At 41.3% G+C, this 24,924-nt stretch overlaps 3 protein-coding genes across 3 annotated transcripts; all 3 read right to left on the minus strand.

The window, feature by feature from the left end:
- Window positions 1–843: 843 nt before the first annotated feature.
- tnni1a (troponin I type 1a (skeletal, slow)) lies at window positions 844–4,648 on the minus strand. Its single transcript, XM_085259884.1, has 7 exons — window positions 4,629–4,648; window positions 3,155–3,186; window positions 2,895–3,067; window positions 2,561–2,692; window positions 2,303–2,392; window positions 1,982–2,158; window positions 844–1,401 (listed from the first exon to the last, which is right to left on the minus strand). Exons 3-7 carry the CDS (start codon window positions 2,940–2,942, stop codon window positions 1,297–1,299), a joined length of 552 nt encoding a protein of 183 aa, XP_085116010.1. The 5' UTR covers window positions 2,943–3,067; window positions 3,155–3,186; window positions 4,629–4,648; the 3' UTR covers window positions 844–1,296.
- Window positions 4,649–11,606: 6,958 nt separating this feature from the next.
- On the minus strand, window positions 11,607–14,100 carry phlda3 (pleckstrin homology-like domain, family A, member 3). The gene is made up of 2 exons (XM_085260805.1): window positions 13,262–14,100; window positions 11,607–12,166 (listed from the first exon to the last, which is right to left on the minus strand). Exon 1 carries the CDS (start codon window positions 13,691–13,693, stop codon window positions 13,271–13,273), a length of 423 nt encoding a protein of 140 aa, XP_085116931.1. The 5' UTR covers window positions 13,694–14,100; the 3' UTR covers window positions 11,607–12,166; window positions 13,262–13,270.
- A 1,162-nt stretch (window positions 14,101–15,262) lies between these two features.
- Window positions 15,263–24,310, minus strand: csrp1a (cysteine and glycine-rich protein 1a). The gene is made up of 6 exons (XM_085260803.1): window positions 24,013–24,310; window positions 21,555–21,664; window positions 19,784–19,952; window positions 19,573–19,702; window positions 19,397–19,493; window positions 15,263–16,239 (listed from the first exon to the last, which is right to left on the minus strand). The coding sequence occupies exons 2-6, from the start codon at window positions 21,661–21,663 to the stop codon at window positions 16,163–16,165; spliced, it is 582 nt and encodes a 193-aa protein (XP_085116929.1). The 5' UTR covers window position 21,664; window positions 24,013–24,310; the 3' UTR covers window positions 15,263–16,162.
- Between the last annotated feature and the right edge of the window lie 614 nt (window positions 24,311–24,924).

The following is a 24,924-nucleotide window of genomic DNA, read 5'->3' on the forward strand; positions in this document are numbered from 1 at the left end:
ATGAACTCTGTGTGTTTATGCATCAGTGTCCATTCAGTCTGTTCTAATGTTCCTGTGTCTAAAGTTAGTCTTACATTTTCAGGAAAGACCTGATCAAACAAACGGAAATAAAACAGAAAGGCATTCCCAACAAAAGTTATATTTACAGACACAAGACGACTGCGGGTGCTTTGCATCCATTTGGGTAAGGCGATTTTTAAAAAGTACTGAAGCAGAGTGTGCTTTATGGACATGCAAAACACACAGAAGTGCTTTACATCTGGACAGCATGCACACAAAGCATATCAGTTCAAATGTACAAGTTGTTGCAGCAAACAGTAATCCTTCAAACTAACAAGTAACTGTAACCAATATTGAAAAGCTATTAGCAGTAGTGATGCTTGCCGTTTTTAAGTATATATTAGGTTGCAGAGCGGATTCATCGGATCAAAGTAGGAACTTTCTTTTAGTGAGGTTGAGCACAGCAAGGTATTGTTCCCATTAATCCCAGGTGTCCTGGGAGTCAATCCCAGTCAGTATGATCTAGCAGTTAAATGTCTTAACCATATGGGAGTTGTTGGCAAGGTTGGCATCACAGACTGAACAAATTGTGTTCAGACTGGAGTAGAAATAAGCATTTTTTAGTAGTGGATGATATTTTAGCCATAAGAACACACACAAACCATTTAAACTGCACGTGTTCTTATGTGCATTTGCTCTATCTGCTGTCTGCAACCTGCAATAAAAAGCTGGTCCTACTGCGACAGGATCACAGAAACTAAAATTCTCAGAGTTTATAAAAGCAGTTTATATATCTGAATACAGCAGCTGATCACACATGAAGGAGTATCACACAGAAAAATGTTTCATGTAAAGTATACTTTTGATATTTTATTCGTTCTTTTTCCCTTTCAGTCCAGCCAATGAAGTGCACCTTTTTTTTTTTACCACTATTACAAGGTTAAAGTTTATCCCCAAGCAAAACAATCACACGTACAGTTTAATTTGGCACATTTGTCCGCCATACAAACATCAGGCCGATTGTCTGAGGCTTTGGTGCAACATGGTGTGAAAAGTACAAATAATCTTACATAACAGACAGAGTCATTTGAACACCTTATCAAAAACAAAGCTGACAGAATAGTTGAAAGCCTTTCAGGGGTGTGGGGGCATACTGTCACCTCCATGGCAGGAGCATCCGCAGGGACATCAGCGCGAAACAACAACACAGACGCCACAATAGACCCAGGAAGCCCAGGACAGATTCAGATGTAGGGGAGTGATGTCACTGATGTGACCCCAGCCCACCTCCTGGCTTCACTGCGCAGAACCTTTAGCGGCATCAAACATCTTCTTCCTTCCCTCCATCCCTGACATGGCTTCCACATTCTTCCTCCAGTCACTGTCCTCCACTGGCCTCTTCTGCAGATAAGGGAGACAGTTGGATTGTGCAACAGAGAGTATAAAAGACTAAAAACAGAGGCTGCAAAGTAGAGCAGGTTCAGAAAATGTTATTGTTGCATCTAAGCCTTTGAGACCTGTTCAATTCAATGGGAAGCCCTTTGGAGAATTGTTTATTACCATACTAGTATAACTGGTTTACCTCACACTTGGAGAGACACACATTCATTCACAGGTATACACACACCGGAACAAGCTAATCTGCACATGCATGCACTCAGGAGTTGGGAGACGTGGCCACAAAAGCTTATATTCGGTGTACAATGGGATCATTGTCTTGTGTTCGGTGCCTTCTCTCACAAACACACGGCCCCCGCCCTGCAGTGGCTTCCTACTCGGTGTCTTAATAAACACACTTTTCACACACACTGTTTCCAGGCGTTCCATGACATCTCAAGCGCTGACATCATGTCTGTATCTTACAGTACCTGAATGCATATCTGTGCTCTAAGGATGGCACAGACATTGCTCAGGCTGGTTTCATTGTATTCTGTGTGCATATGCATGATTGCATCTTCTCTTTTATCCATTTTTCATGCACCTTTTCAGTGTCCTCTTTCTTGACAGACTTGAGATTGGCTCGCAGGTCCATGGAGACTTTGTGCTTGGATCCCAGCAGCGAGCGAAGGATGGCGTCAGCTGACACACGGACACGTCGAAGATTAGGCCTCTTGAATTTCCCCCTGAGGTCCAGCACCTTGATATTCAGGTCTTTAATCTGGTCGAGTGACACAGAGTGGAGGGAGCAGGATGTAGGAGTTTCTCATGGTGCTCATAGTGTTGCATAATATACGTTTAACTGATATGAAACATTTCAAATTCTACTTATTGGAAATGCGCTGGGATAATAAAGTGTACCAACCTCGCGTGTGTTGAGCATGACCTTAGCTTCAATGTCATATCGCTCCTCGTCAACTACATCTATCTTAGCATGTAGCTCCCTGCAGAGATCCTACACATGCACAAAGGAAAACTTAGTATGAAATCATGTGCAGTCCTTTCTTTACTTGGTTTCTTGTCCTGATTTGCTTTATTGACATAATTTGGGAATGATCTAAGTTGTAGCTGCAAAGGATGGAAAGAAAAATGAGAGATTTGGGGGAATCTGTAGGGAACATACCTGAAGCTGGCCAAGGCTCAGGCCACTCATGTTTAAAGGAGGCGCTCTCTCAGCCAGGTACCTATGTTTCTCCTCCTCTTTGTCTAAAATCTCCTGCTCCAATTCCTCCTTGGCCTTTGCCACCATCAGACTCTGTCAAACCAACATAAAATAATGTTTTCCATATGCGTTCAGATTCTTTCAAAACACCTCATCACATCATTTTTTCTCAAATGACAAGTGAAACATTCAGATGCTGGCTTTCTTTCAGTTGTCTGTATCTGCTGCCCTCCTGTGGGCTGAACACATGTATTACACAAATAAATCAAATAAGTCTGCAGATGATTTCTCGTACCTTGAGCATCAGCTTCCTTGAGGCTGAGATCTTGGGTTTCCGCTGCATGGTTCAGATGATTCACAAGATTATCCGTAAATATGATGTATATGTAGTTTAGTAGCTTAACTTAGTTATAAAAATTGTTGAATATTGTATCAACAAGTTAGCAGCCAGATGGTCTTACCTCTTGGCTGTAAAAGAAGAGAAACATACATAATTTAAAATACCTGTTTTTGTGTTTTTTAATGTCTGTGTATCTATAGTAAGAAAACACTCACACATGTTCAGGCATCCTGCTGTTGAGATCTCACTGGAAAAGAGACGGGAGAGATTAGAAACACACACAGAAACACACACCCTGAACCATTGGCAGTATTTGTTTGTCAGCGGATCAGATAAAAAAATATACAAATCCACGTGCGGATGGATTATAAAAGTCTAAAACCGAACAATATAGAAATGGAGCCAAACAATAGGTGGGGAAATTGTTAATAATGAATTGACAGAGGATAAGAGGTGTTAAGCGGTCTTCACCTGTTTGGACAAAAGGAAGTTGCTGGTCTAGGCAACCTTAAATCCATTTTAAAGTCTGAGGTTGCTGAAGCTTTTTTGTCTTTTTTTAAATGCATGTTTAAGAAAATGTGTTTGTTGTGCATGAAAATATCATACAGGCACAAAATGTTTGTGGAATCAGTGTCCTAGTTTTTCACAGAACTTACCGAGTGCAGTTTTGCTTTTCTACCACATGCCATAAAAAACAGTGACGCATTAACACCACTAAGATGTGTTTAAGATACTTAATTTATCGTCACACCTCATTGTTAAAGTGTTGTTTTCACTTTTGTTATTACCTGGTCTTACCTTTCCTCAGTCTCGTACCCTTTGTCCTTCATCAAATTTGCAAGTGATTTGCAGCACTCACCCTTTCACTCTTTCAATTTAAGCCAGCCTTTCTCCTCATACCTCCCCTCTCATTTCACTATTTGGCTTCATTTGAGAATGGCACCACATAAGACCACCTAGCATGATGGGGTTACAATCTGCCTTAGCGGATTAGGAAAATTCCAGACAGATAGCCGTCCCTCATCCATCTCTTCTGTCCCTTATCCCTGTCTTTCTCCTCAGGATTATCTGGCCAAGAGGAATTTAGAGTGGCCTGTCTCCCCAAATAGACCAGGGGACAACTGATAGACAGCTGTGGTGGGTGACTGTGCTCTGGGGTGCCCAGCCTGGATCAGGGATTTATTGCTAGTAACTCATGGATGCTTATGACCCTCTGTGGTGCGGCCAACTTGGCAATGAAAAAAAACCCACCCAAAGTGTTTTGGAAAGTTTACGTCAACCTCGGATTTGAACATAGTTGCTTTGGCTGCAGATTTAAACTCCCCAGTTTGTATTATTTCAGCTGATCATCCCATTGCTTTGGCTTTATGGTAGCACAGCTTTAGTGTACACACAGTCTGTGCCCAAAGATGGACCTGGGCTGCTAGCAAAATAGCACTGAAACACTTATTATTGTTTATGTCTCTGCTGTTCTATGTCCCCGCTGTTCACCAGGTTGACATATTGAATAAACTAACACTAGATCAATCTGTATTCTCACTGTACAGAGATGCATGACACATTTTTGACAAATGCAAAGGTTAAAATATCAACACTACAGTCTAAATATCAGGAGAGTAAATCAAGAAAGCACAGATATAAAACTTGTGTCTAACTCTACACACAGAGCGTATTATGAAGGGAACTTACCAGAGTCAGAGGCAGGAGAAATGTGACCATGGATGCAGCTCGATGGACAGATCAGAGATGAGCCCTCTATTTAACTGCACCGCCCATTGTCCAGATCTCTCTTTCTTTTCTGTGTGGACGCTATTATTAGTCAGCCACGTCCTTCTTGGTACATAATCCTGCTCTGCTCATTTTTCATGTAAACAATGGCAATATAGTTGGAGCCTGAAGGCTGATGAGAGTAACTCAAATGACAAATTGTAGGTGAATATGAATATGAACTATAAGCTGGCCATAGACTGCATGGAAAAGGAAATTATGTAAAAAATAAATAAATAAAGGGGGGAAAAAACACTTGTAAGTAGATTAAGTAGAAGTGGTGATCAACTTCTACTTAATGATCAACTTCCCCCCCTTTTTGACACATTCCCATGTGTCAAAAAGGGGGGGAAGTTGAGTTTTAACATCAAACAAGGGTTATATGAACATTTTTATGACTTGTGTTTTAATAACTTAGGTACGGTGAAACTTAAGCTGACCCAAAAGGTTTCCGGACTTTTTTAGAGAACCAGTGAGAAGCATAAATCATTATTTCCATGTTTAAGCATTAATCATTAAAATGAACTGAATAGCGTTTAGAAGATAAAATGCCCGTGACCATGAGAAGCTGAGTACCACACTGGAGAGGAAACCGTGGGACGGTAGGCGGAAGCAAACACATGATTTTTGTGAAAAGGGGGGCAGATGTTAGAATTTAAAATGGCTAATTTGTTTTTGATGTCTTTTGTTAAAATGAGTGGTTTTAATAATTTTCAGACACAGCTTGCAAATGTGCTTATAATGAGTTGGCACTCGGTCTTTTGAAGGTCGTAAGCTTCGTTCGGCGTGATGGTCCGGACTGATGAACTGTAGGAAATGCCTTGAGTGCAGAGGGCTAAATGCAAACACGCTTATACACATAAATTGTGATTAGGATAAGTAACTGGTCAGGAGGTCCTGAACATGATGTGCTAAACCGATTTTGAATCACTAGAGGAACATTGGATAACAACATTAGATTATCAAGGCTAGGCAGGGAGGTGTTTTGGTTTTCGGTCTCTTACAGAGACAGGAACAGACACCAGACGAGGTCACGGAGATACGAGGATCCTTCACAGCAGAGACAGACACAGTGACTGCCGAGACACCAACTGGGTCCAAGTGTCATGGCGTCTTGGGCTCCAGCTAGTCACTCCAAAAGGATGGATCCCATAAACACAGCAATAACCATGAAGGGGTTAACAAAAATCCAGGAACACCAGACCAACGAGGTTCGAGAGGCTCTTGGGCAAAAGGGGGACACATTCCTGTTCCTTTCTCTGGGGGCCACAGCTGTGACCCGAGGATACACAGATCGTTGTTTGAAATCGGGGCAGAATAATCCCCTGATCTGTGCCACGACTGAAGGGTTGTCTAACCCCTGAGGTTGACGAAAGAAGAGCAGAGGATCACCCAACTGGACGACACTGGTGGCTGCAGCAATAAAATAAAGGCTAAAAGCTCCTCGGACAGAGGTTCTAGTCTGAGTACGTCTGAAGGGTATAAGGTAGCACCAAAATAAAGCTGTGGGAGACCTGGGGAGTGATGGGAGTGTCATCTGTGCCGGCTATTGTTGTAATAATAGTTTTTCTTGCATCTGAACTGCGCAAACACAGAGGTCATCTCACATATGGTTCGCCCATCAGAGGGACAAAGGACCTCAGGGGTAGGAAGAAATGAACCCGGCCACACTGGATTGCAGGGTGTAGGTGGGACTGTGGGATTATAATATTATTTTATGCCATGTTAGACCCTTAATTAAAGATTGTGAATTATTATGTCGTTTTAGTTTGCATTATTCTCCTGGATTAGAAGAAGGTGGTAACTATTGCATTTGTTAAACTGATTTGCATTACATTAGACTGCTGATTTATTGTGAATGAATGATATTGTTTTATGATGCATTATACTGCTGAGTTATAAGAAATGCTGTTCGCAGAGAGTCATCGCCTTATTTGTCTGATTAGAAGAGAACAGAACATACTGGAGTTTTCTGCCCCATCTCAGCAGGAGCAGATAAACAGGGAGCCAAGGTTGTAGCTTAGGCGCCGTGTGAGAGAAAGCATGTGAATGTTTAGGCTTTTATGATAAGGTGGGGGCCACGAGAGGCTATAAGAGGTTGATCAATGCTCCACCATTTTGAGATCTGATGCTGTCTGCGTACGGTGTCCATCTCCCACGCGTGTGACCATTAAAATCATCGTTTGACTCAACCCGGCCGGACCAGTGTTGTTATTGTGGTTTTTCCTCTTGTGTCCATCCCCAATATTTGAATCCGTAACACTAGCTGTGCCGTACAGTGACAGGGGTCGTTTATGTGGTTACGCTGAAGGCTTCGTGACTTTTAAGCCATGCCAGTAGCAGCTGTACAAAGGGCAGCTATGGTTTGTCATTCCAGCACTTTAATCCACAGAGAATCACCTCAACCAATATTGGGTGGAATGTCACTATATTTTATGAGGAGATTTATGGTCAACAGGGAATTAATCCTTTTGATTGTATTGATCCCGTGCCGTGTCTTTGATCCATGATGACTTTGTCTCTTCTGTTTGAGTCAACTTAACAGGCGTGGTACAAAGTTTGGGGCAGATATTTAAGTTCCCTTTAGGGAATATGAACTTTTCCTCTTGCACCACGATTGGGTCGAAATGTAAACAAGCTTAATACTTTTATTCATGACTAGTTAGTCTCTTGATCTAAGGTGGAGTTTGGGCAGTGCTCTGGTTTGCTGTTCTGTCCGTGGGTGGGTCTACCTCGGCTCCTGAATGCTGCCTGCACGCCTGCTTTCCGTTCGCTGATCACCTCTCAGGGATAAAAGGCCAGTGTACGTTCCTGCACTCTGGCTGGTTGTTGTTGCCCTTGTGGTGGTAATAAGACTCTCAAATTATGACTCGTTTTATGTGTGCTTTCTGGTTATCTGACCTTTCTCTCTCAGTTGGAGTTATGTTACCTACAACCTGAATAAATTGTTCACCTGGAAAACTCATGTCCTCTAAAACCACTGCATGCTTCCCCTCAATTCCAGTAAATCCTCAATAAAAAATTGACTCTCAAGACTCACCTGAAAACGCCATGAACCTGTTTTATCTTCTCCTGCAGTCTTCTGGTGCTCCACGGCTTAGTCCCTGCACCGCGCTCCATTACTAAATACTTCCCTGTATCTTGACTTTGCACTTTATTCGTTGCTTGTGAAAATCAAGAGTTAAACTTCCATCGAGTTTTTGTGATTATGACACTAATATGGCACTAGCAGACCAATGCACAAATGCAAACTGGTCAATCACCTCTTAGGAGTGTCAAAGAGGCATTATTAACAGACTGCAGATAGCTGTATAGTGCATACTGTAGACGACCCTGCAAGCAATCAGTGCAATAAAAAGCATGATGTCACACTGACAAATGGAAAAATATAAACTGGCATCAGTGTGCCAAGACGTCTGTCATCATATCGAATCTACCCCATATCAGATAAACAAGGGGTAATCTGAACATGGCAGGGGGGAAGAGACCCTCTTCCAAGACAAAAGAAATATTCAATTCAGTTTTCAATTTAATTTTATTTACATAGTGCCAAAACACAACAACAGTCGCCTCAAGGCGCTTTATTTGGGGAGATATTGGCTCTATTTATCTGGTTTCCAGGATCATCTATAACTGATAAGTGCAAAACTGTAGACCAGGAAGTTAAACCATCAAATACACCAAAAAATGAGTTCTCACACTGCATATTAAAAGGAGATTTAATAAAGGACATTGCAGTCTGTCCCTTTCCTTCTGGATCGAGGCATGCATGTTGAGGAGGGATTAGTCCCAGACTTCTCTACGCAATCATTCTGGTGATAATAATAGGGCTTAGGCAGCAATGATAAACATTATGTTAACATTCTCATATTAACATCTTAGCACGCTTAACATATTTAACTCGTGATATTGTCATAGTGAGTACAGCTACATGAACCTGGGGCATGGTTTTGTTTACTAACACCTGAACCTCGAAGGAGAGATTAAAATGCCAGACATGCATGTGAGGGCGTCTTTGATGGACAAAGTGAAACCTCGCCACACCGTCTGTAATCCAAATGAAGACAAAAGGGTGGCTGCACCCACCACAGAAATTCTAAACACATGTCTGCTATTACTTATAAATAGGTTGCTTGAGTTTCCTACAGATATATACAAAGATATTCATATTGTCTAATAATTTGAGGTGCTGTCTGATGAGATGATTTTATGTGTAAAATGTGTAAACTGAGAGATAAATAAACCTTAACTCAAGAGTCGGAATCAGCAATGCTCAGTGAAATTGCAAAAAACTTAAGCGCTGTGACTCAGACTCTACAAGCCTCAGTGAGAATGTTAAAGGTTAAAGTTCACGACAGTACAATTAGAAAAAGGCTAAGCAAATATGGCTTGTCTGAAAGGAGACGGCTTCTGCTCAGGTGTTGCGATGGCCCGGTTAAAGTCTAGACTTAAGTCTGATTAAAATGCTGAGGCAGGACCTTAAGAGAGCTGTGTACAAATAAATGCCTGGAAACTGAACTGAAACAACATTTAAAGAAAGAGAGGGCCAAACTTTCCAACAGCAATTTCCAGAAACTGATAAAAGTCAACCACACACACACACACACACACACACACACACACACACACACACACACACACACACAAAGGCATTCTGTTTGCAGTCCTGCACAGTGTGTGACAACAGATAATGGAGAATGTAAACCAAAGAGGGAAAAAACAGAAAAAAACTTTTTAAACACACAGATTATCTGAGAACTTGGATAAGCCCGACACAGATTCATGCACACAGACTGGTGTACACACACACACGGACATTTTCCTCACTTAAAAGTGGCGAGACAGACCTCTAGTGGTTTAATATTTACACAGCAGCTCCATCTCTAGAAGCTGAGAAGCTGGAGGCTTGCCAACAATTTTTGAAGTGAGCTCTGGTCAGTGAAGAATGCACTCCAACATAAACTAATCAACAGACGGTCCCATTGGTGTCAACATCAGGAGAACATTGTGAGTCCACATCTGACACCACTCTGGTTCTTAATTAATTGTAGCTCTATTTTCCATGTTTGTCAGATTCCCTGGAAAGATGATGTTTAAACAGAGAAGAGCTCGAGAGGATGTGGAGGGTGAAGGTAACGGTGATCCCCGTGGTAATCGGAGCACTAGGTGCGGTGACTCCCAAACTAGGCGAGTGGCTCCAGCAGATCCCGGGAACAACATCGTAGATCTCTGTCCAGAAGAGCGCAGTCCTGGGAACAGCTAAGATACTGTGCAGGACCCTCAAGCTCCCATATAGAAATGAATAATTGCACTGAGACACGCTTAAAAGAAGTGGATGACACTTTGGTGTTGTGAGGGAGAAAAAGATGCAAGTTAATGTATGTTTTCATATAATACTGTAGATACATGTTTGCTATTAGCTGGTATCTTGTCACTTTCATAACTGTTCCATCACATTCTAGTCGACCCCCCCAAAACAACACTTTTTTAAATACTTATTTATTCTAGATATTGGCCCAATTACTTATTGTCAGAGGGTTATAAATGTAATCTTACCATCACCAACCAGCTGACAACTAGCTAGCTAAATAAACAATAACAGCTGGTTAAAATCTACCTTTATGCAAGCTAATGTTAGTCTCAAGTCTCCTAAAAAACAAAGTTTCCCTCTGATAAACAGTTTAGTTACATTCTCACATCATATAAGCAGCTACAAGCAGCTAACACCTGCAATGCAGCAGTGCTTACCGACAAAAACTCACCTCAGTGCCTTCATCAGACAGAAGTTAGCTTCACTGACTCATCAGCTTTACACTTTAAATTTCACAGCCTCCTCCAGAGTAAACAGAGGTGGACACAGGTATATTGGCAGTTGAGGTAAACAGCAGACTAAAAGCCTAAACAGGGCATTCTAACTCATTTTACATCAGGGGACACATACACCTAGTTACTTTGGTGTATATTAATGACTGTGGGGAGATTAGATTAGATTAGAGTTCTTGCTGGGCCCTCATTGTTTGACACCCCTGGATTACACTCACTACAGATGAACAGCCACTATAGCAAACTAAATTCTGTTGACTGCAATCTGCTGACCTCTAGTGGTGAGATTTTACACACTGTACCTTTAAAGGTGTAACCTCTCCACGGCTCTACTTCACATATATTCTCTGTGAAACCTGCTCTCCACACAAATCCACACACGCAAACATACTGCTTAATACAATGATCCATCTCTACTTCTTGCAGCACTCCTTGTCCTTTGCTGACTCATGCGGTGTGGCAATGGGGGTTTTCCACAGGAACACGAGAAGTTGCTATACAACTAGCCCTTTATTCTAAAAGTGCACCGAGCCACACAGCTAAACATATCACACACAGACTGCTATATTCTTGATATACACACAAAAACATGCACAAGATGATTAAATGAACAATAAATTCTATGTCTCCTTGACAAGAATCTGCTGATGCTTAGGTCTGGATGAACTTCATGCTGGGTGTGCACACACGTTCCTGTAGGTGAATCTGTGTGGGTGGATGTTTGTGTGCACATGCCTCAGGCTCACTGTGCTTCTCATTAGTCCTCCAAACCGCTCAGAACAAAAGGTGCCCTGACTTCAGCACACACGCAATAGCAGGAAAACCATGCCACTGTGTGTGTGTGTGTGTGTGTGTGTGTGTGTGTGTGTGTGTGTGTGTGTGTGTTTTCCAGAGGCTATAACAGCAAGGTTAACGCACAACCGGAAACAGATGAGCTTAGCAATTAATGGTCTGAATCTAAAATAAACTGTGGCTGACAGTTCAGTGCTAAAAGACTTTAGACTTCCCAGTGAACAGTGAAATGAAGTGAAACACCATTTAAAAATAGAAGACCAACTAAAATATGTCAGAAAAATCTGGATTACAAAAATTTATTATTATTATTTTACAGTTCTAATACTGTACATGGTTTAAGCAAATATGTAGTATACAGAGTGCAATATATCAGAAACAAAATACTTCAATTCCATCTTTAGAAAACCTCAAAGATCTGCTCATTCTGTAAGTTAAAGTTTTCAAAGTAAGTCATACCAATCCTTCAAAAACAAGCCTGCAGAACAAATCGACTCCTGTTTCAGCAGCGTCAAAAACTGTCGCAAAATGATGTTCAAAAATGAAGATGCTACTGAAACATCAAGGCACAAAGGGTAAACTGTTCCCAGAAAACAGCTTTTTTATGCAGGAGTCTCCAAATTGTCCTTAAGCAATGAGATCAGGACAGAAACAAAGTCTTTATCCACAGTTTATCAGATTCCTATACTTTGCAAGTGAATGAGGGAAGACAAGATGAGTTTCTGTGACACTTGTTCTCAGTCGTTTGTTCCATGGTCACTGATGACCTTTTTGTGCATCCTCTGGATCTGGTGAGTTGTACTACTTTCCCTTTCTTATTGATTCCCTCCAAGGAAGTAGGAAGGCTGAAGGAAGAGAAAAAGATTTTTATTTATTTTATTTTTTACCATTGAAAAACGAAATAAATAATTTAAAACACACGCACAGATATGGTTATTAACGTCTATGTTCAGCAGCAGGGTCGCTCAAAAGTGCATTTGTAATGAGTTAAATTGCACTGTTACCACGGCTCCTAAGTTAATTTAGGCACTTGACTAGAGCTGCTCTCTTAAAGAACCATCGCTGCAGATTCCTAAACTGTGAGCTCATAGTTCAGACTCACACATTTGGGTCACGAGTTCATTTGAGATGACCGGTTTCATTAAATAACTCTGTTTCCATTAGATGGTGACGACTGTACCCTTGATCTCAAAAGTCACAACGACAGATTAACACCCTTAGTGTCCCACTGCTTCATGTCAACTAAACCCATAAGGAAAGTCAGTGTGTGTGTTTGTGCGCGTGTTTAAAAATACTCGACTGCTTGGTGAGGGAGGGGCAGGCAGATGTTATTTTGAAGGCTCACGTTGCATCTTAATTATGTCCTCAAGTGAAGCTGGTTTGTGTCTACTGAGGTGTAGTACAGGCAGATGAGCATAGTAAGAAAAACTCGGAGAGGACTCTAACTCGGTGGAACATCTAAACACTGAAGTGGTTCTTGTAAATAACCTTCAGCACGAGCTTAACGTGAGTGCTTCTCAGCTCTGTGTCACCTCATTCCCAAGAGTCTCGGTCTTTTCATTCCTTTCCATCCAGCTATTGCAACAACTTGTTTGGTGATTAGCACAAAAAGGAAATAACATGTTAAGTCAGGTGTTTTACTGCCGGCACACGGCTGTGCGTTTAGCTGCCAATTGCTTGAAAAACCAATAATAATAATAAAAATAATGATGATGATGATGATGTTTGTTTAGCTGAGGTATTTGCTTGGGATTCACTGCCAGTCTCAGTTACTGGGAGTGAACTTGAGGATATTTGAGCAATGAGAGGGTGTGGTGCCACTCTCTCCAGAGCCCAGATAAAATGATTTCTACATAAATGAAATAAAAGCTTTCCCACGCCAATAAGTCACACTTTGACTTCTTGCTATTTCAGTCCAACCAGACAACAACTTAGGATACCTTCGACAATCAGAGCTCCTCGTCCTCCCCAGTGCTGCCCAGGTGTCCCGTAGACAGGTGCCGGTTCCTCCCGGTCTGCACGGCTTGTAGGTTCTTATAGCGCACCAAAGCCAGAGCAATCTCTGCGTTCCACGCTGTGCCGTCCTGCGGACACCGAAAGTCAATTTCCTTGCCCGTAACCATGACCACAGTGAAGTACACCAGCCCTCGCTTATACTCCACGCAGTCCACCGTGACCATGCGCTCAAAGTGAAGCTCCTTGACTTTGGAGCTCGACGCCAAACCCGGAGCATCACCGCCGCCTCCTTTGCAGTTGTGCAGGCGCAGCCCGTCCTCAGTGAGGACGCAGCGCTTCTTCTTCCACAGCTGGAGAAGTCCGCTGCTGCGCTTCTCTAGCAGTCCGTCTCTCATCGCCTTGGCCGCGAAGGACATTTCCACGCTGAAGGAACCTCTTCAGTACCAGACACTAGACAACTTAATCCTCTGATAGATACTGAATCTATTAAATACGCATCGCGTGTCTTGCCGTATCAACGTCCCTCGGGGAAACAGATTCGCTACAGTAAATATGATGTTAAACACATTTGTCTATTACAACAAGGTTTGTGAATAAGTTCCGTCTGTGCGCAATGACAGGACACCGTGCGGGTTGGTAGGCTGCTCTGCCTGGATATGTTTGAACATGCCCGGCTCCTGTCTGGACCTTCTCCCCCTTTCAACTAGCACCCGCCTCCTTCTCAGTGACGGCAGGAGAAGATCCGGGCTGTTTATGAAATTCCCATCTTGAGTGTGTGCGTCAGCGTGCAGTGCGCGCGAAAGAAAGACAGGCACAGAGAGTCAGTTAGTGCACGCTGACAGTTGTGTTTTACAGCACTCTGCATAGCAGCCTTTTTATGTGTTTCAGTGGTGGAGAGAGTGCTCAGAACTTTAACATAGCAACACCAGGGTAAATATACTTCTTAGTCTTTACGAGTTAGCTCACTCAAGTAAAAAGAAAAAAGTATTAAATAAGCAAAAGTAGTGCAGAATGGCCAATATCAGAATAATGGATTATAATTACGAGTACACCAGTATGTTCATGTTTAATGCTGCCAGTGGTAATTATGGGCCTAACTTGATTATTGGTTACCATTTTTTCTTCTGTTTATGCTATTCATCTTCAAAGTAACTCGTTATCAACGTGAGAGCTGTGGAGGAAAGTGCAACGTTTTTTAAAAACTGAATTCCACAAAAAAGGTAAACACAGAGTAGATGGGTTCAGGCCTGACCATCTCCCTTTGAGGTCGCAGTGCACCTGTAGAAAAACCTGCTAACACACCTTTCTGTATAAATGAGTAAACTAAAATGCTAATATGCTTAAAGTGCAATAAGCGCTCATTTATAAGCCTTGAAACTCCTTATTAGAAACTATGTAATCTCGCCTCTCTGAGAGCTGGAATGTGAGTGGGTGGCATGGCGGATAAAGTTGGATAAAGAGTTCAAACTGCTGAATGACTAATCAGCCGGTTAGTGATCATCACCTTCTGGAAACAATGTCGTTACAAGGTAGGGCTACACGCAAAGATGTCCAATTTGCCTCATCTACAGATTTCACATTAAGGATGAAATATTTACAACTAGTGAAATAAAAATGTATATTTCATTTGATTAACAGATTATATTTTCATAACTTTAGAGCTCCGCTTTCACTTCTCTGTCGAACTAATGTGGGAAACATCAGTGATGGAATTTGTTGGTAAATTCTTTCTGACATTCTTACGTGATAGATAAGCTTTGTGGGTGGAGTGTATCTGTGATTCCCCTAATTTTACAAGATACTGGACTTACCTGGTCCCAGTGTGTCGCGTGGTGTGAGAGGAATGGATACGATGTATCCTGCACGTGTCGTTTCTTAAAACAGAAACCACCACCTATGATACTCGCCTCAGACACAAACCGAGACAAGGAGGCCGAGGAGGCAGTTTCACTTCACTTTGTGCCAATAAAAACAATGACACCAAATACATTCTCTCTGTAGTTTATTTATCATCATGCTATTCAGAAAGCATACCGCAATTGTGAAATTTTAGATGGCTGTATAGGTTATCTTGTGATGTTAAAAGGTGATCGTCTGACAAAAAGTGATTTCCGTTGATTGTATGTCTTTTTGTGTGTGTTTGTGTGCTGTTCTTTTTAATATCTCTGTTTATATTGATAAATAGTCTGCAGTCAGCACCATTTACGAAGGTGTTATATATAAAATAAAAAATTCATCTGTTTAGCAGGTTTCTTTTTGACATTATTGTACACACTCTATATTCTATAATATAATCAATCCACCTAAAACATCTTTGTATAACTGTTGTGTTATTTGGTGCAACCTCTGCTGCAGTGACAGTTTTACATTCGTTATTAAAGGATGTATAAAAGTCTCTGATTGCAGCTTCTACCTCATGACAGAAATATATCTTCTGACTTCAAGTGGCTCGATATCAACCAAGAGAGATGTTTGACACACGTTTCACAGACCAACAAGTGATTTACAACCATTTAAGTACGAACAATAATTTCGGGCCAAATACCGGAAATCGTTTTTGGCAGGCGATCATTTTTTATGACAACACCAGGGGTTGCAAGTGTTGAGAGAAAAAATAATTCTTAATGAGAGGACGATATTTTTGAGTGCAAATCACCCATGCAGTTTTACATAGATATTCATGTTCACTAAATGTGCATATGTGGCAGCACTGCAATAGTATTCACCTGTTTCTATGGGATTATGAAGGTGTCATCCTTTCGACTGTACAGTTTATAAAAGCAGCTTTCTATCAAGCGCGTCTGTGGATATAGGTCGTCTGCCCCCTGCAGGAAGAGCCAGGCAGTGCAGTAATCTGGAGCTGTGCTGCTGAAGATACGCGGTTCCTACTGAGTGTGCGCCAGCGCCCCGGCTCCCAGTCCATAGCCAAATCCTTTGGGACCAAAGTTTTTGCCGTAACAAGCTGTTGAGAACAAAGGTAATGCCATAAGACTCCACACTTTGCCATCCTCCCATATATATTAGACAAAGCTCACTGTGGCCTGCTTGGATCAGCTTTGATTTGAGTGTTTGATTTCCATCTGGCAAACATGATATTCCTCGATTGAATTCCTCACAGGGACCAAAGTTTCTTCAGGATTGTTGGTAGAAGGACTTTTGACTTCCCCCTCAAATGTTTTTTTTATCCCATGCTGTCTTCTGGATCTACAGACTCACAGATTGAGTTAGCATTAGCTCAAGCTGGTGTGCACCACTTAGCAACGGCCTTAACAAATAAATTTTACATATGAGCAAACTAAAGAATATATTGCACCACAGCTCCCATGCTGGTTCTTCTATATACAGACTATTTCATTTGTGCGCCTCTAAATGCTCAGTGTTACCGCTCAAGTGCAGATTCTGTGGCGTGTTTCGGCCCTGAAACATGATACCAGCGTTAGATTTACACCTTTGCGGCTGTTAGATTGCAGGAATGAGTAAACACTTTAATTCAGCAGTTTAATTCTGAACTTTGTTTGCTGGGTCTCATATTCCTCAGTTACATAGCCCATACTGAGTACCTGAAAAACGTGTTTCTCTGTATGTGCCTATACATGGGGCTGGGTTGTCCCAGACACAATAAAGGGGTTAATGTGCCCATATAACAGAATATTGAGCTGAAAGGTGTTGGACCCTGGGAGCATTGATAAGCTCCGCTATTCATCACCAGTGGGTTCAATTTACAGTACACACCTACAAGGTATTGTGACAAAATAATAAAAACGAATATGAGCCTGTGATGTTGTGTTAACAACATTGTTGGATTATACACTTGCCGGCCACTTTATTAGGTACACATGTTTAACTGGTCGTTAATGCAAATGTCCAATAAGCCAATCACATGGCAGCAAGTCTGTGCATTTAAGCATGCAGATGTGATCAAGATGACCTGTAGAATTACTATGGGGAATTTCAGAAACTGCTGATCTACTGGGATTTTCACACAGCGATCTCCAGGGTTTACAGAGGATGCTCTGAAAAAGAGAAAATATCTAGTGGGTGGCATGTATCTGGAAGAAAATGCCTTCTTGATGCCAGATGTCCGAGGAGAATGGCCAGACTGTTTCAAGCGGATAGCCAGGCAATAATAACTCAAATAACTACTTGTTACAACCAAGGACATCTTTCTCTGACTGACCTCTGTCTCCTTTGTCAGCTAATAACGGCACTGAGTGTCGGGATCCTGGGTCTTTTTGACCCAACGTTTTGAGTTTTACTTTATTTTGATGTTTATGATTCATGTTTAAGTTCATTGGGTTTTCTAAGTTCACTTGTTTATTAGTTTCCCCTTGTGTTTTCAACCCCTGTGTTAAGTCTCTCTTGTCCTTTATATGTTTCATGTCCTTTGTTGTCAAGTTCACGTTGTCACGTCTGCGTTTCATTATGTTTCCTGTTTTATTTTGAAGAGGTCCCGTGTTCCTGCGTTCAGTGTATTCAGCTTTATGTTTCCCCTGTGATGTTGTTATGTTCCTGTGTGTCAGCTGTTTCCCCCTGTGTTCCCACTTCCCTCATTAGCCTCCTGTGTGTATTTAGTCCGTGTTCTCTCACTCAGTCTTTGTCAGGTCATCTGTTGTTTCCAGGTCTGTTGATATCAGGGTTTTTCATGTTGTATTTTAGTTCACCTGTTTAGGTTAATGTTTAGTTTGTCTTTGCTCATTGTTGTGTCTTTTTGTCAGCCTTATTAAACGGCTCGCCTTTTGTTAATATTCAAGTTTTGTTCCAAGTTCGTTCATGTCTGCATTTTGGGTCCACTCTTCACAACACATACAGTCTGCCTCAGCGAGACTGTGACACTGAGGCTACTATGTGCAAACATTCAAAATTGGATGATAGAAAATTGAAAACATGTTGTCTATCCTTAATTTCTGCTACAACGTTTGGATGGCATGGCAGGGTCAGAATTTGGTGTACATCCTGCCTTTTATCAACAGTTTAGACTGCTGATGGTGTAGTTGTGTAAGAGGTAGTTTCTTGAATCACTTTGGGCCCATTAGTACAGCTTGAGCACTGATTAAACACAAACAGCCTACCCAAGTGCTACTGCTTGTCTTCAGATGGCTTCTTTCAGCAGAGTAATTCACCAGATCATCTCAAAGTGGTTTCCTGGACATGACAGTGAATTCACTCAAAGGGTCTTTACATTCACCACATCCCAATCTAATAATTAAGTTCAGTTCATTTTGTTTATGTAGCACATTATCACAAAAACAGTTACCTCAAAGCCCTTCTTACTATAGTTAAAGACCCTACAAAAATAGAGCACTTTAGGGATGTGGTAAAACCGGAGATCTGTGTCATGGATGTGCAGCAGACAAACCTGCAGCGATTGCGTGATGCTGTCATGTCAGCGTGGACCAAAATCTCTTTCCAGCACCTCGTCTAATCGGTGATGTGAAGAATTCAGGCAGTTTTCAAGGCAAAATTGGTTCAAGCCATTACTAGCAACGTGTACCTAATAAAGTGGCTGGTGAGTGTTTGCTGGTATTTATTGAAATGAGTCAGAAAGTAATAGATAAAGTTATTTTTTCATTTAGCACATAGCTTGATAGCTATACAGTGCATAGTTTGTGTAATTAATTTCTAATAGGCTTACAGATTTTGATGAAGAGAACCTTTCGGAGTCATTGTTTAACTTGTTGCAGGCATGAACTTTGAATCCCAGGTTTAGAGTTCAACTGAAATCATAAAACTTCTATTTTTCTGAGTAACTGCACCCTCTGTTGTATTCTAGGGTTTATTACAACTCATTTGGCCATTCTTATAAAAAAGGAGTTCGTTTTTAACCACAAGCCTCATTTATAAAGACTTTTTTTTCTTTCAGCCCAAGTTATATATATTTAGTGTTCCTATCACCTATATTATCTGTTTCAGATCCTTCCTGGGCCTGAATGGGTTAGCTTTCCTAGCTTTGCGCCCATGGAAACACATCTTAATTGTGACAGTCATTGACCCATGGGAAATGTTTGAAGTTTGGACCCAATGTGGAGGTATGTTACACCTGCATTCTTTTTAAAGGCCAGCAGGTGGCAGTAAGTGCTGTTGTCTGGTTCTATAGAAGTCTTTGAAAGAGAGAGTTTTACCTTTGCAGTAGATTTCCCCTTCCTTATCAGCTAGTGTGGTTGATTCAAGGCTCTTCCCACAAGTGGCGCATGTAAAACATCCAGACTTATGCCATGCCTGTAAACATATACAAGCCTCGTTTTAAAGCAGTTGTGTTTTTCTTGCATGCGCGCATATATGCTTGTGTTTTGCTTACACTCCCAGCTCCCATCACTTTCTCAGCAGCGTAGACAGACTTGCCACAGCGAGGGCATTTGTCTGATCCTCCAAACTTCTGAGCTAGCTTGGAGGGGTTTGGGTTGGTGGTAGGACGATGGGGACCGGGTCTGATGGGTAAAGAAGGCAACAAAATGTGGATAAGGAGCCTTAAAACCATCAAAAAGTATGCTTGCCTGTGTGTTACTCACTCTTCAGGTTTAATTCCCAGGGACTCTCCTTTGTCCATGCTGAGGGTTCCTGCTCCTTGGCCATAACCATAGCCTTTTGGCCCATATTTCTTACCATAGCATGCCTTGCAGTAGACTTCATCCATATGAACAGCAACAGTTGTGCTGTCCAAATTCTTCCCACACACCACTGTACAAAGAGACACGTTATTATTGTTTTGCATACCTTTGCACTTTTCGTTGAGTACGTTCATGTGTTTATAAAGGCTCCCAACTGTTTGCCTTATAAGGAACATTTTGTTTGAAGGAACATGTTCTCATCTAAATTCCATCACAGGAATGTTTGATTGTGATGCAAGAACACAAATAACTCCTCCAAACCCCATGAACCCACATTTCTTTCAAGATATCTAATTTATCATTATGAAAGATTTACAGTACACAAGAGATGAATACTTGTATGTGGAGTGGTCAAAATGTTTTGTCTGATGTTTCCTTTTTGAATTGCTGTGAGCATTTTAGCAATCCTGCTAGATTGTATCACTTCCAGGAAATCCTGTTTCCATTACTCGCAGATGCATATTTGCAGTTTTACCAGACAGCTCAACAAACATCAACTTGTTGACCCAAGCTGACCTAAACTACATGTTGGGGATCATAACTGGTGAAGACAAACCCAGCAAGTCAGTGTACTCTTAGTTCTGAGCCCAAGCTCGGACAGATGGGGATGCATGCGTCAGGATGGGTATTTGGTATAAAATCGTTGGCAGATGAAATATGCAGATTGTCAAGAATTATATTTTCTGGGTTAACAACTGCTATCGGTGCAAGGCCAGTAACTATAGTACTTTTGACTAGGATAGGGTTTGCAAGAGTTCAGGAGAGATGGAGGCAGATGATTGGCTATGGCAACACCTAAAGAGAAAAGCCAAAAGAAGAAGAACAACTAAAAGAAAGCTCAAATAGACACTAAACAGTGGTCTTCAGTGTGAGAGCCATCAGTGTCCAAGCCAGAAAAAGCCAAAAACAGGAGCACCACTAGGAGCGCAACCTGAACCAAGATGGCGCCCGGGGTTTACTGGGTTCTCCACCTTAAATTCATCGCTGGTAGTTCTACCATCCTGATGCATATTAAGGAGAACATTCAGCATAAACAACCTGAAATGTGCTGCTATTTCTTCCTAGTTTTTGAAGTGGACTTCCAGGGAGTGACGCAGCGATAACAGGAATGGTCCCAGAAGTTTACAAAAAGCAGGAAACCAATCTAGAAGTCGATAGAAGCCAGAAATACACCGGCGTCCTTTTGGTTTTTTCATCGGCCTAGTTGCAGACTGTTTTAATCACATTTTATAAAGACACAGGACTCCTCTAGGTTAGTAGACTTTTTGCTCGTGCGACTCCTTGGAAGATAAAAAGGTTTTGTAGTGCTAACACATCAATGTAAATAACTGGATTTTATAAAGATACAAGACTTTTATATGAAACTGGCTAATCCTGAAATGTGTTGATATTTTTTCTCTCTGCAGCTCATCTGAATAGACTCTGACAGGAAGTTAGAGCGAAAGGGGAACTGATCAGCTTAAGGCTCAGTTTTCAGGAGACACACACACACAAAAATTAATAGACCAAGATGTAGTTCAAATATAGCTCAGCCAGACTTATACAGCATTTTCTCTTTGTCTGCACATACAGACGGCTCATACACATTAGGTTAATATTACATGTGCCTGTAATACGTGCCAAAAGTTCACTGGGCTCCACAATCACAGGAAACAGCAATCGGTTAACTCACTGCACAGGAAGCAGGATCTATGGAAGCTCCGCCCGTCACAGAGAACCTCTTCTGCAAAGTAAACCGTCTTTGAACAGCGGCCACACTTGTTTCCTCCTCCCAAAGGCATCCTTTAGTAATCCATGTTACACAGACACAAAAACAGACATATTTTGATATGAAATGAAGCTTTTGGTAAAACAGACGGTAGAAACAGCTGGAAATGCACCAAAAGGACCTTAAAGGTGCTTTAATTAATGAGTGGAAAGGGCCCTGAATAGAAAAACAGATGAATCAGTGGACTGTTAAATAGAACCATCATGGAAACGCAAACAGTTATTGTTTTAGGAAACCTATTTAAACAGCCTTATTTGGTTGCCTGTACATCTGGCTTTGTAAGGCTAGGCTAGTAATTATGTTCCTGCCAGTTCTTTGTGGTTTCTGTAACGGACAATCAAGCCAGAACTGCAGTGGAAAATTCTAGAAGAGTTCTTTTCTGTAAAAGGGCCAAAAACGAAAGGTCTCTTTCTTAAAAAAATAGAAGCAGTCATTGTGGAAGTTATGCGTAAGCATGATTTTCTGAGGAATGTTAAAGTCGATGGCATGTGAAAACCCTGCCATCCAGTCTGTTTCCCTCCCTGTCCATTCTTGCATATCTACTTCCACATTCCTGACCGTGTAAACCCTCCTCCCCCTTTTTCATGGTCATGTCTCACATTTATCATCTACAGCTTCAGCCCGTAACCACACAGCACCTAATACCTGCAGTTGTGTTTTATACGGCTCAAAATATGTCAAAAAAATTGACAAATCCATCAAGGCTAGCTTGTTTTTTCTAACTTAGATTACCTAAGACTTCTGGGCACAATATACAGTATGACTCACTCAGAAATAACAGGCGGTACCACATGGCCTCTGACTCTATTTAAAAATGTTAAAAATAACTTAGTACTTATACTTACTGTGAATATGAGCTCATTTCACTATGATACAGAATCATACAGGCGTGTCAGGCTGCTGGTGCACGCTGCCTTTTTTGTCACTGTAAACGCAGTTTCTGTTAAGGGAACTAATGCAGTTTTCTTGGATGTAGCTGAGCCTTTAGAAAACTCTTATTCCAGTTTATAAATTATACGAGTTATTTATACATATCGTGTACAGTCACATGGCTTCTTGTGTGTTAAATTATTCTGCACCCTACATCTTTCATGTAGAATTTAAAAGTGCTACTATCAATGAAAATAATTATAAAAACAGGGCTGTGTTGCTTGGTAATCACTGATAAATGGCTTTGCTTTGCAGCTTTAAGTTGAAGCTCAGTCATATTGTCTTGTATAGAAATTGAAAAAGTCACAGTTACAACTCACAAAGAGACCACAGGCACAGCCACGGAAGTCTAAACTGTAAAGTTTAGGGAAGCAGTGGTGAATGAGAGTTTTGGATGCATAGCTCAGAAGAAAGTGAGAGGTCTGCATCGTAAATGTTTATATGAGGAAGATGGAGACTAGCTGGCATTTTCAGTATCCGCTCATAAAGGATGGCAGTTTGCGTAGTTTTACAGTCTTGGAACATTCCTCAATCCCACTTAAAGCAGAAATGCCGGGAATGTTTTTGGACCAAGCAGAAACATTTTAGAGTTTTCCAGCTGCCGACTTTGGAAACTATGACTTGAAATCTCAAATAAATGTCTCAGTCTTCCATGTCATTTTGGAAGGGTGACCATCAGCATCAGTGGTTAAAAGCTTTTGTTGTTAGCAATGAGCCCGGCTCCCAGCTTCAGGACCGAGTATGTAGATGAGAAGGTGAGGAAAATGCTCGTGGATAATCAAGGCTATCAGTAATTGCTTAACTTTGTGTGGTGCTGTTGTTGATGCTTGTTCACTGATAGAATGGGACTGAGTTGACAGTCAGTTTGACCACAGGAGGGGAAATTCATAGAGAAGTGGGAGAATTGTCACTTGATGGATGAAAAGGTTACTGGAGACATTAGTTTTCCTTACATATACGTTACATAAATATTCTGTGTATCTGCTAAATTATTTCCATCAGGACGAATTCGAGCTCATGCTGATTGTGGTGGCTTTGCATGTTTAGACCTGCAAGGACACGCAGATATGAGAATGCTTTAGGGAAGGAGCAGTAAGGACTGGAAACTCCTACAAATCAGGAAGTCCACTAACAAATTTAATGTGACAGCATGTGATATCTGTGTGATTCAGGCAGAGCGTAATGTTGGTGAAAGTTAGTAGGAACTTGCTGTGCTGTATTTTCTTTATTGTGCATTACTATTCCTCTCTTGCGTTAATGTTTAGCTGCTCACTCTGAAACACTTTGCTGTAACGGAAACATAAAGGCACCCTGTGGTATTGTGGTATCATAAGTGTTGCAAGTGTCTTTTCCATCATGCATCAACAAAATAAGAAATTAGACAGAAGCAAACAGAATCCATCAGAACTCAAAATAAAAAATCTTTACTTACTTGCAGCAAGTAGAAACTGTCAGTGAGGGATGATGGGCAGGAAGATCTTTCACAGGTCAGAGTAGCGTAAATGGAGCTGTGTGGTATGTTCAGGAAACCAGCTGTCCACAGTTAACTTTAAGTATGCAAGAAAAATAAAAAGGTCAGTCCTCTTAAAAACCTGATTTGAACAACTTTTACTGTGTTGCTATCCTTCAGGAGAGTGTTGGTGCGCTCCTCTCCGCTTTAACACTGTTCCAGATGTGTCGAAAGGGAGGAGCTTCTGCTGTTGCTGCTTCAGCCTGTAAACTTAGTCTGTGTGGAGGATCAGGGGAGCTTACTCTCCAAGTGAGAGCAGACGCAGTGAGAGCGAGAGGTGGGGTTGAACAGGAGTGAGCCGGGCTTCAAAAGCTGTGTGCTGGCTCGCACAGCCGAGAGATTTTCTTGTTGATTGCACTCCGTGTTTTGCAACTCTCTTGCACAAGGGCTGCCCTTCAATTTGTCAGACAGCCGCCAACAAACACTGAAACGTGATACTAAACTACGTGAACTTCACATTGCTGAAAGACTTTTATCATGCATAAACATTAGTGTTCCAAACTGTGATCAGGGAGGATATTTTTTCTTGAAATGCAGACAGAACACAGGGCTTTCCTAGATTTCTTTAAGTTGTAATAAGAATGTGTAAAAGTGACCTTTGAAATAAATGCACAGAGAATTCGCTTATTCGATTATTGTTAATGTTTTAATACGGTGCTTAGCATTTTTATTAGACCAGCACCCAATGTCAGGTTTACCCCACAGCTGCCCTAAATTAACAGTATTATTATTATTGAGATGTTAAGTTACAGTTATTTACGTGTATTTCTGAACAGAAAAGATTTAGTTTTATTGGTTGAATGTTATGCTTGTCAAATTTCTGACTTTGCTGAG

Source organism: Mchenga conophoros, linkage group LG20 (assembly GCF_057382185.1).
Source record: "Mchenga conophoros isolate Kocher_MC1m ecotype Shallow Benthic linkage group LG20, M_conophoros_male_GT1.1, whole genome shotgun sequence".
In the NCBI taxonomy this organism is placed as follows: domain Eukaryota; kingdom Metazoa; phylum Chordata; class Actinopteri; order Cichliformes; family Cichlidae; genus Mchenga; species Mchenga conophoros.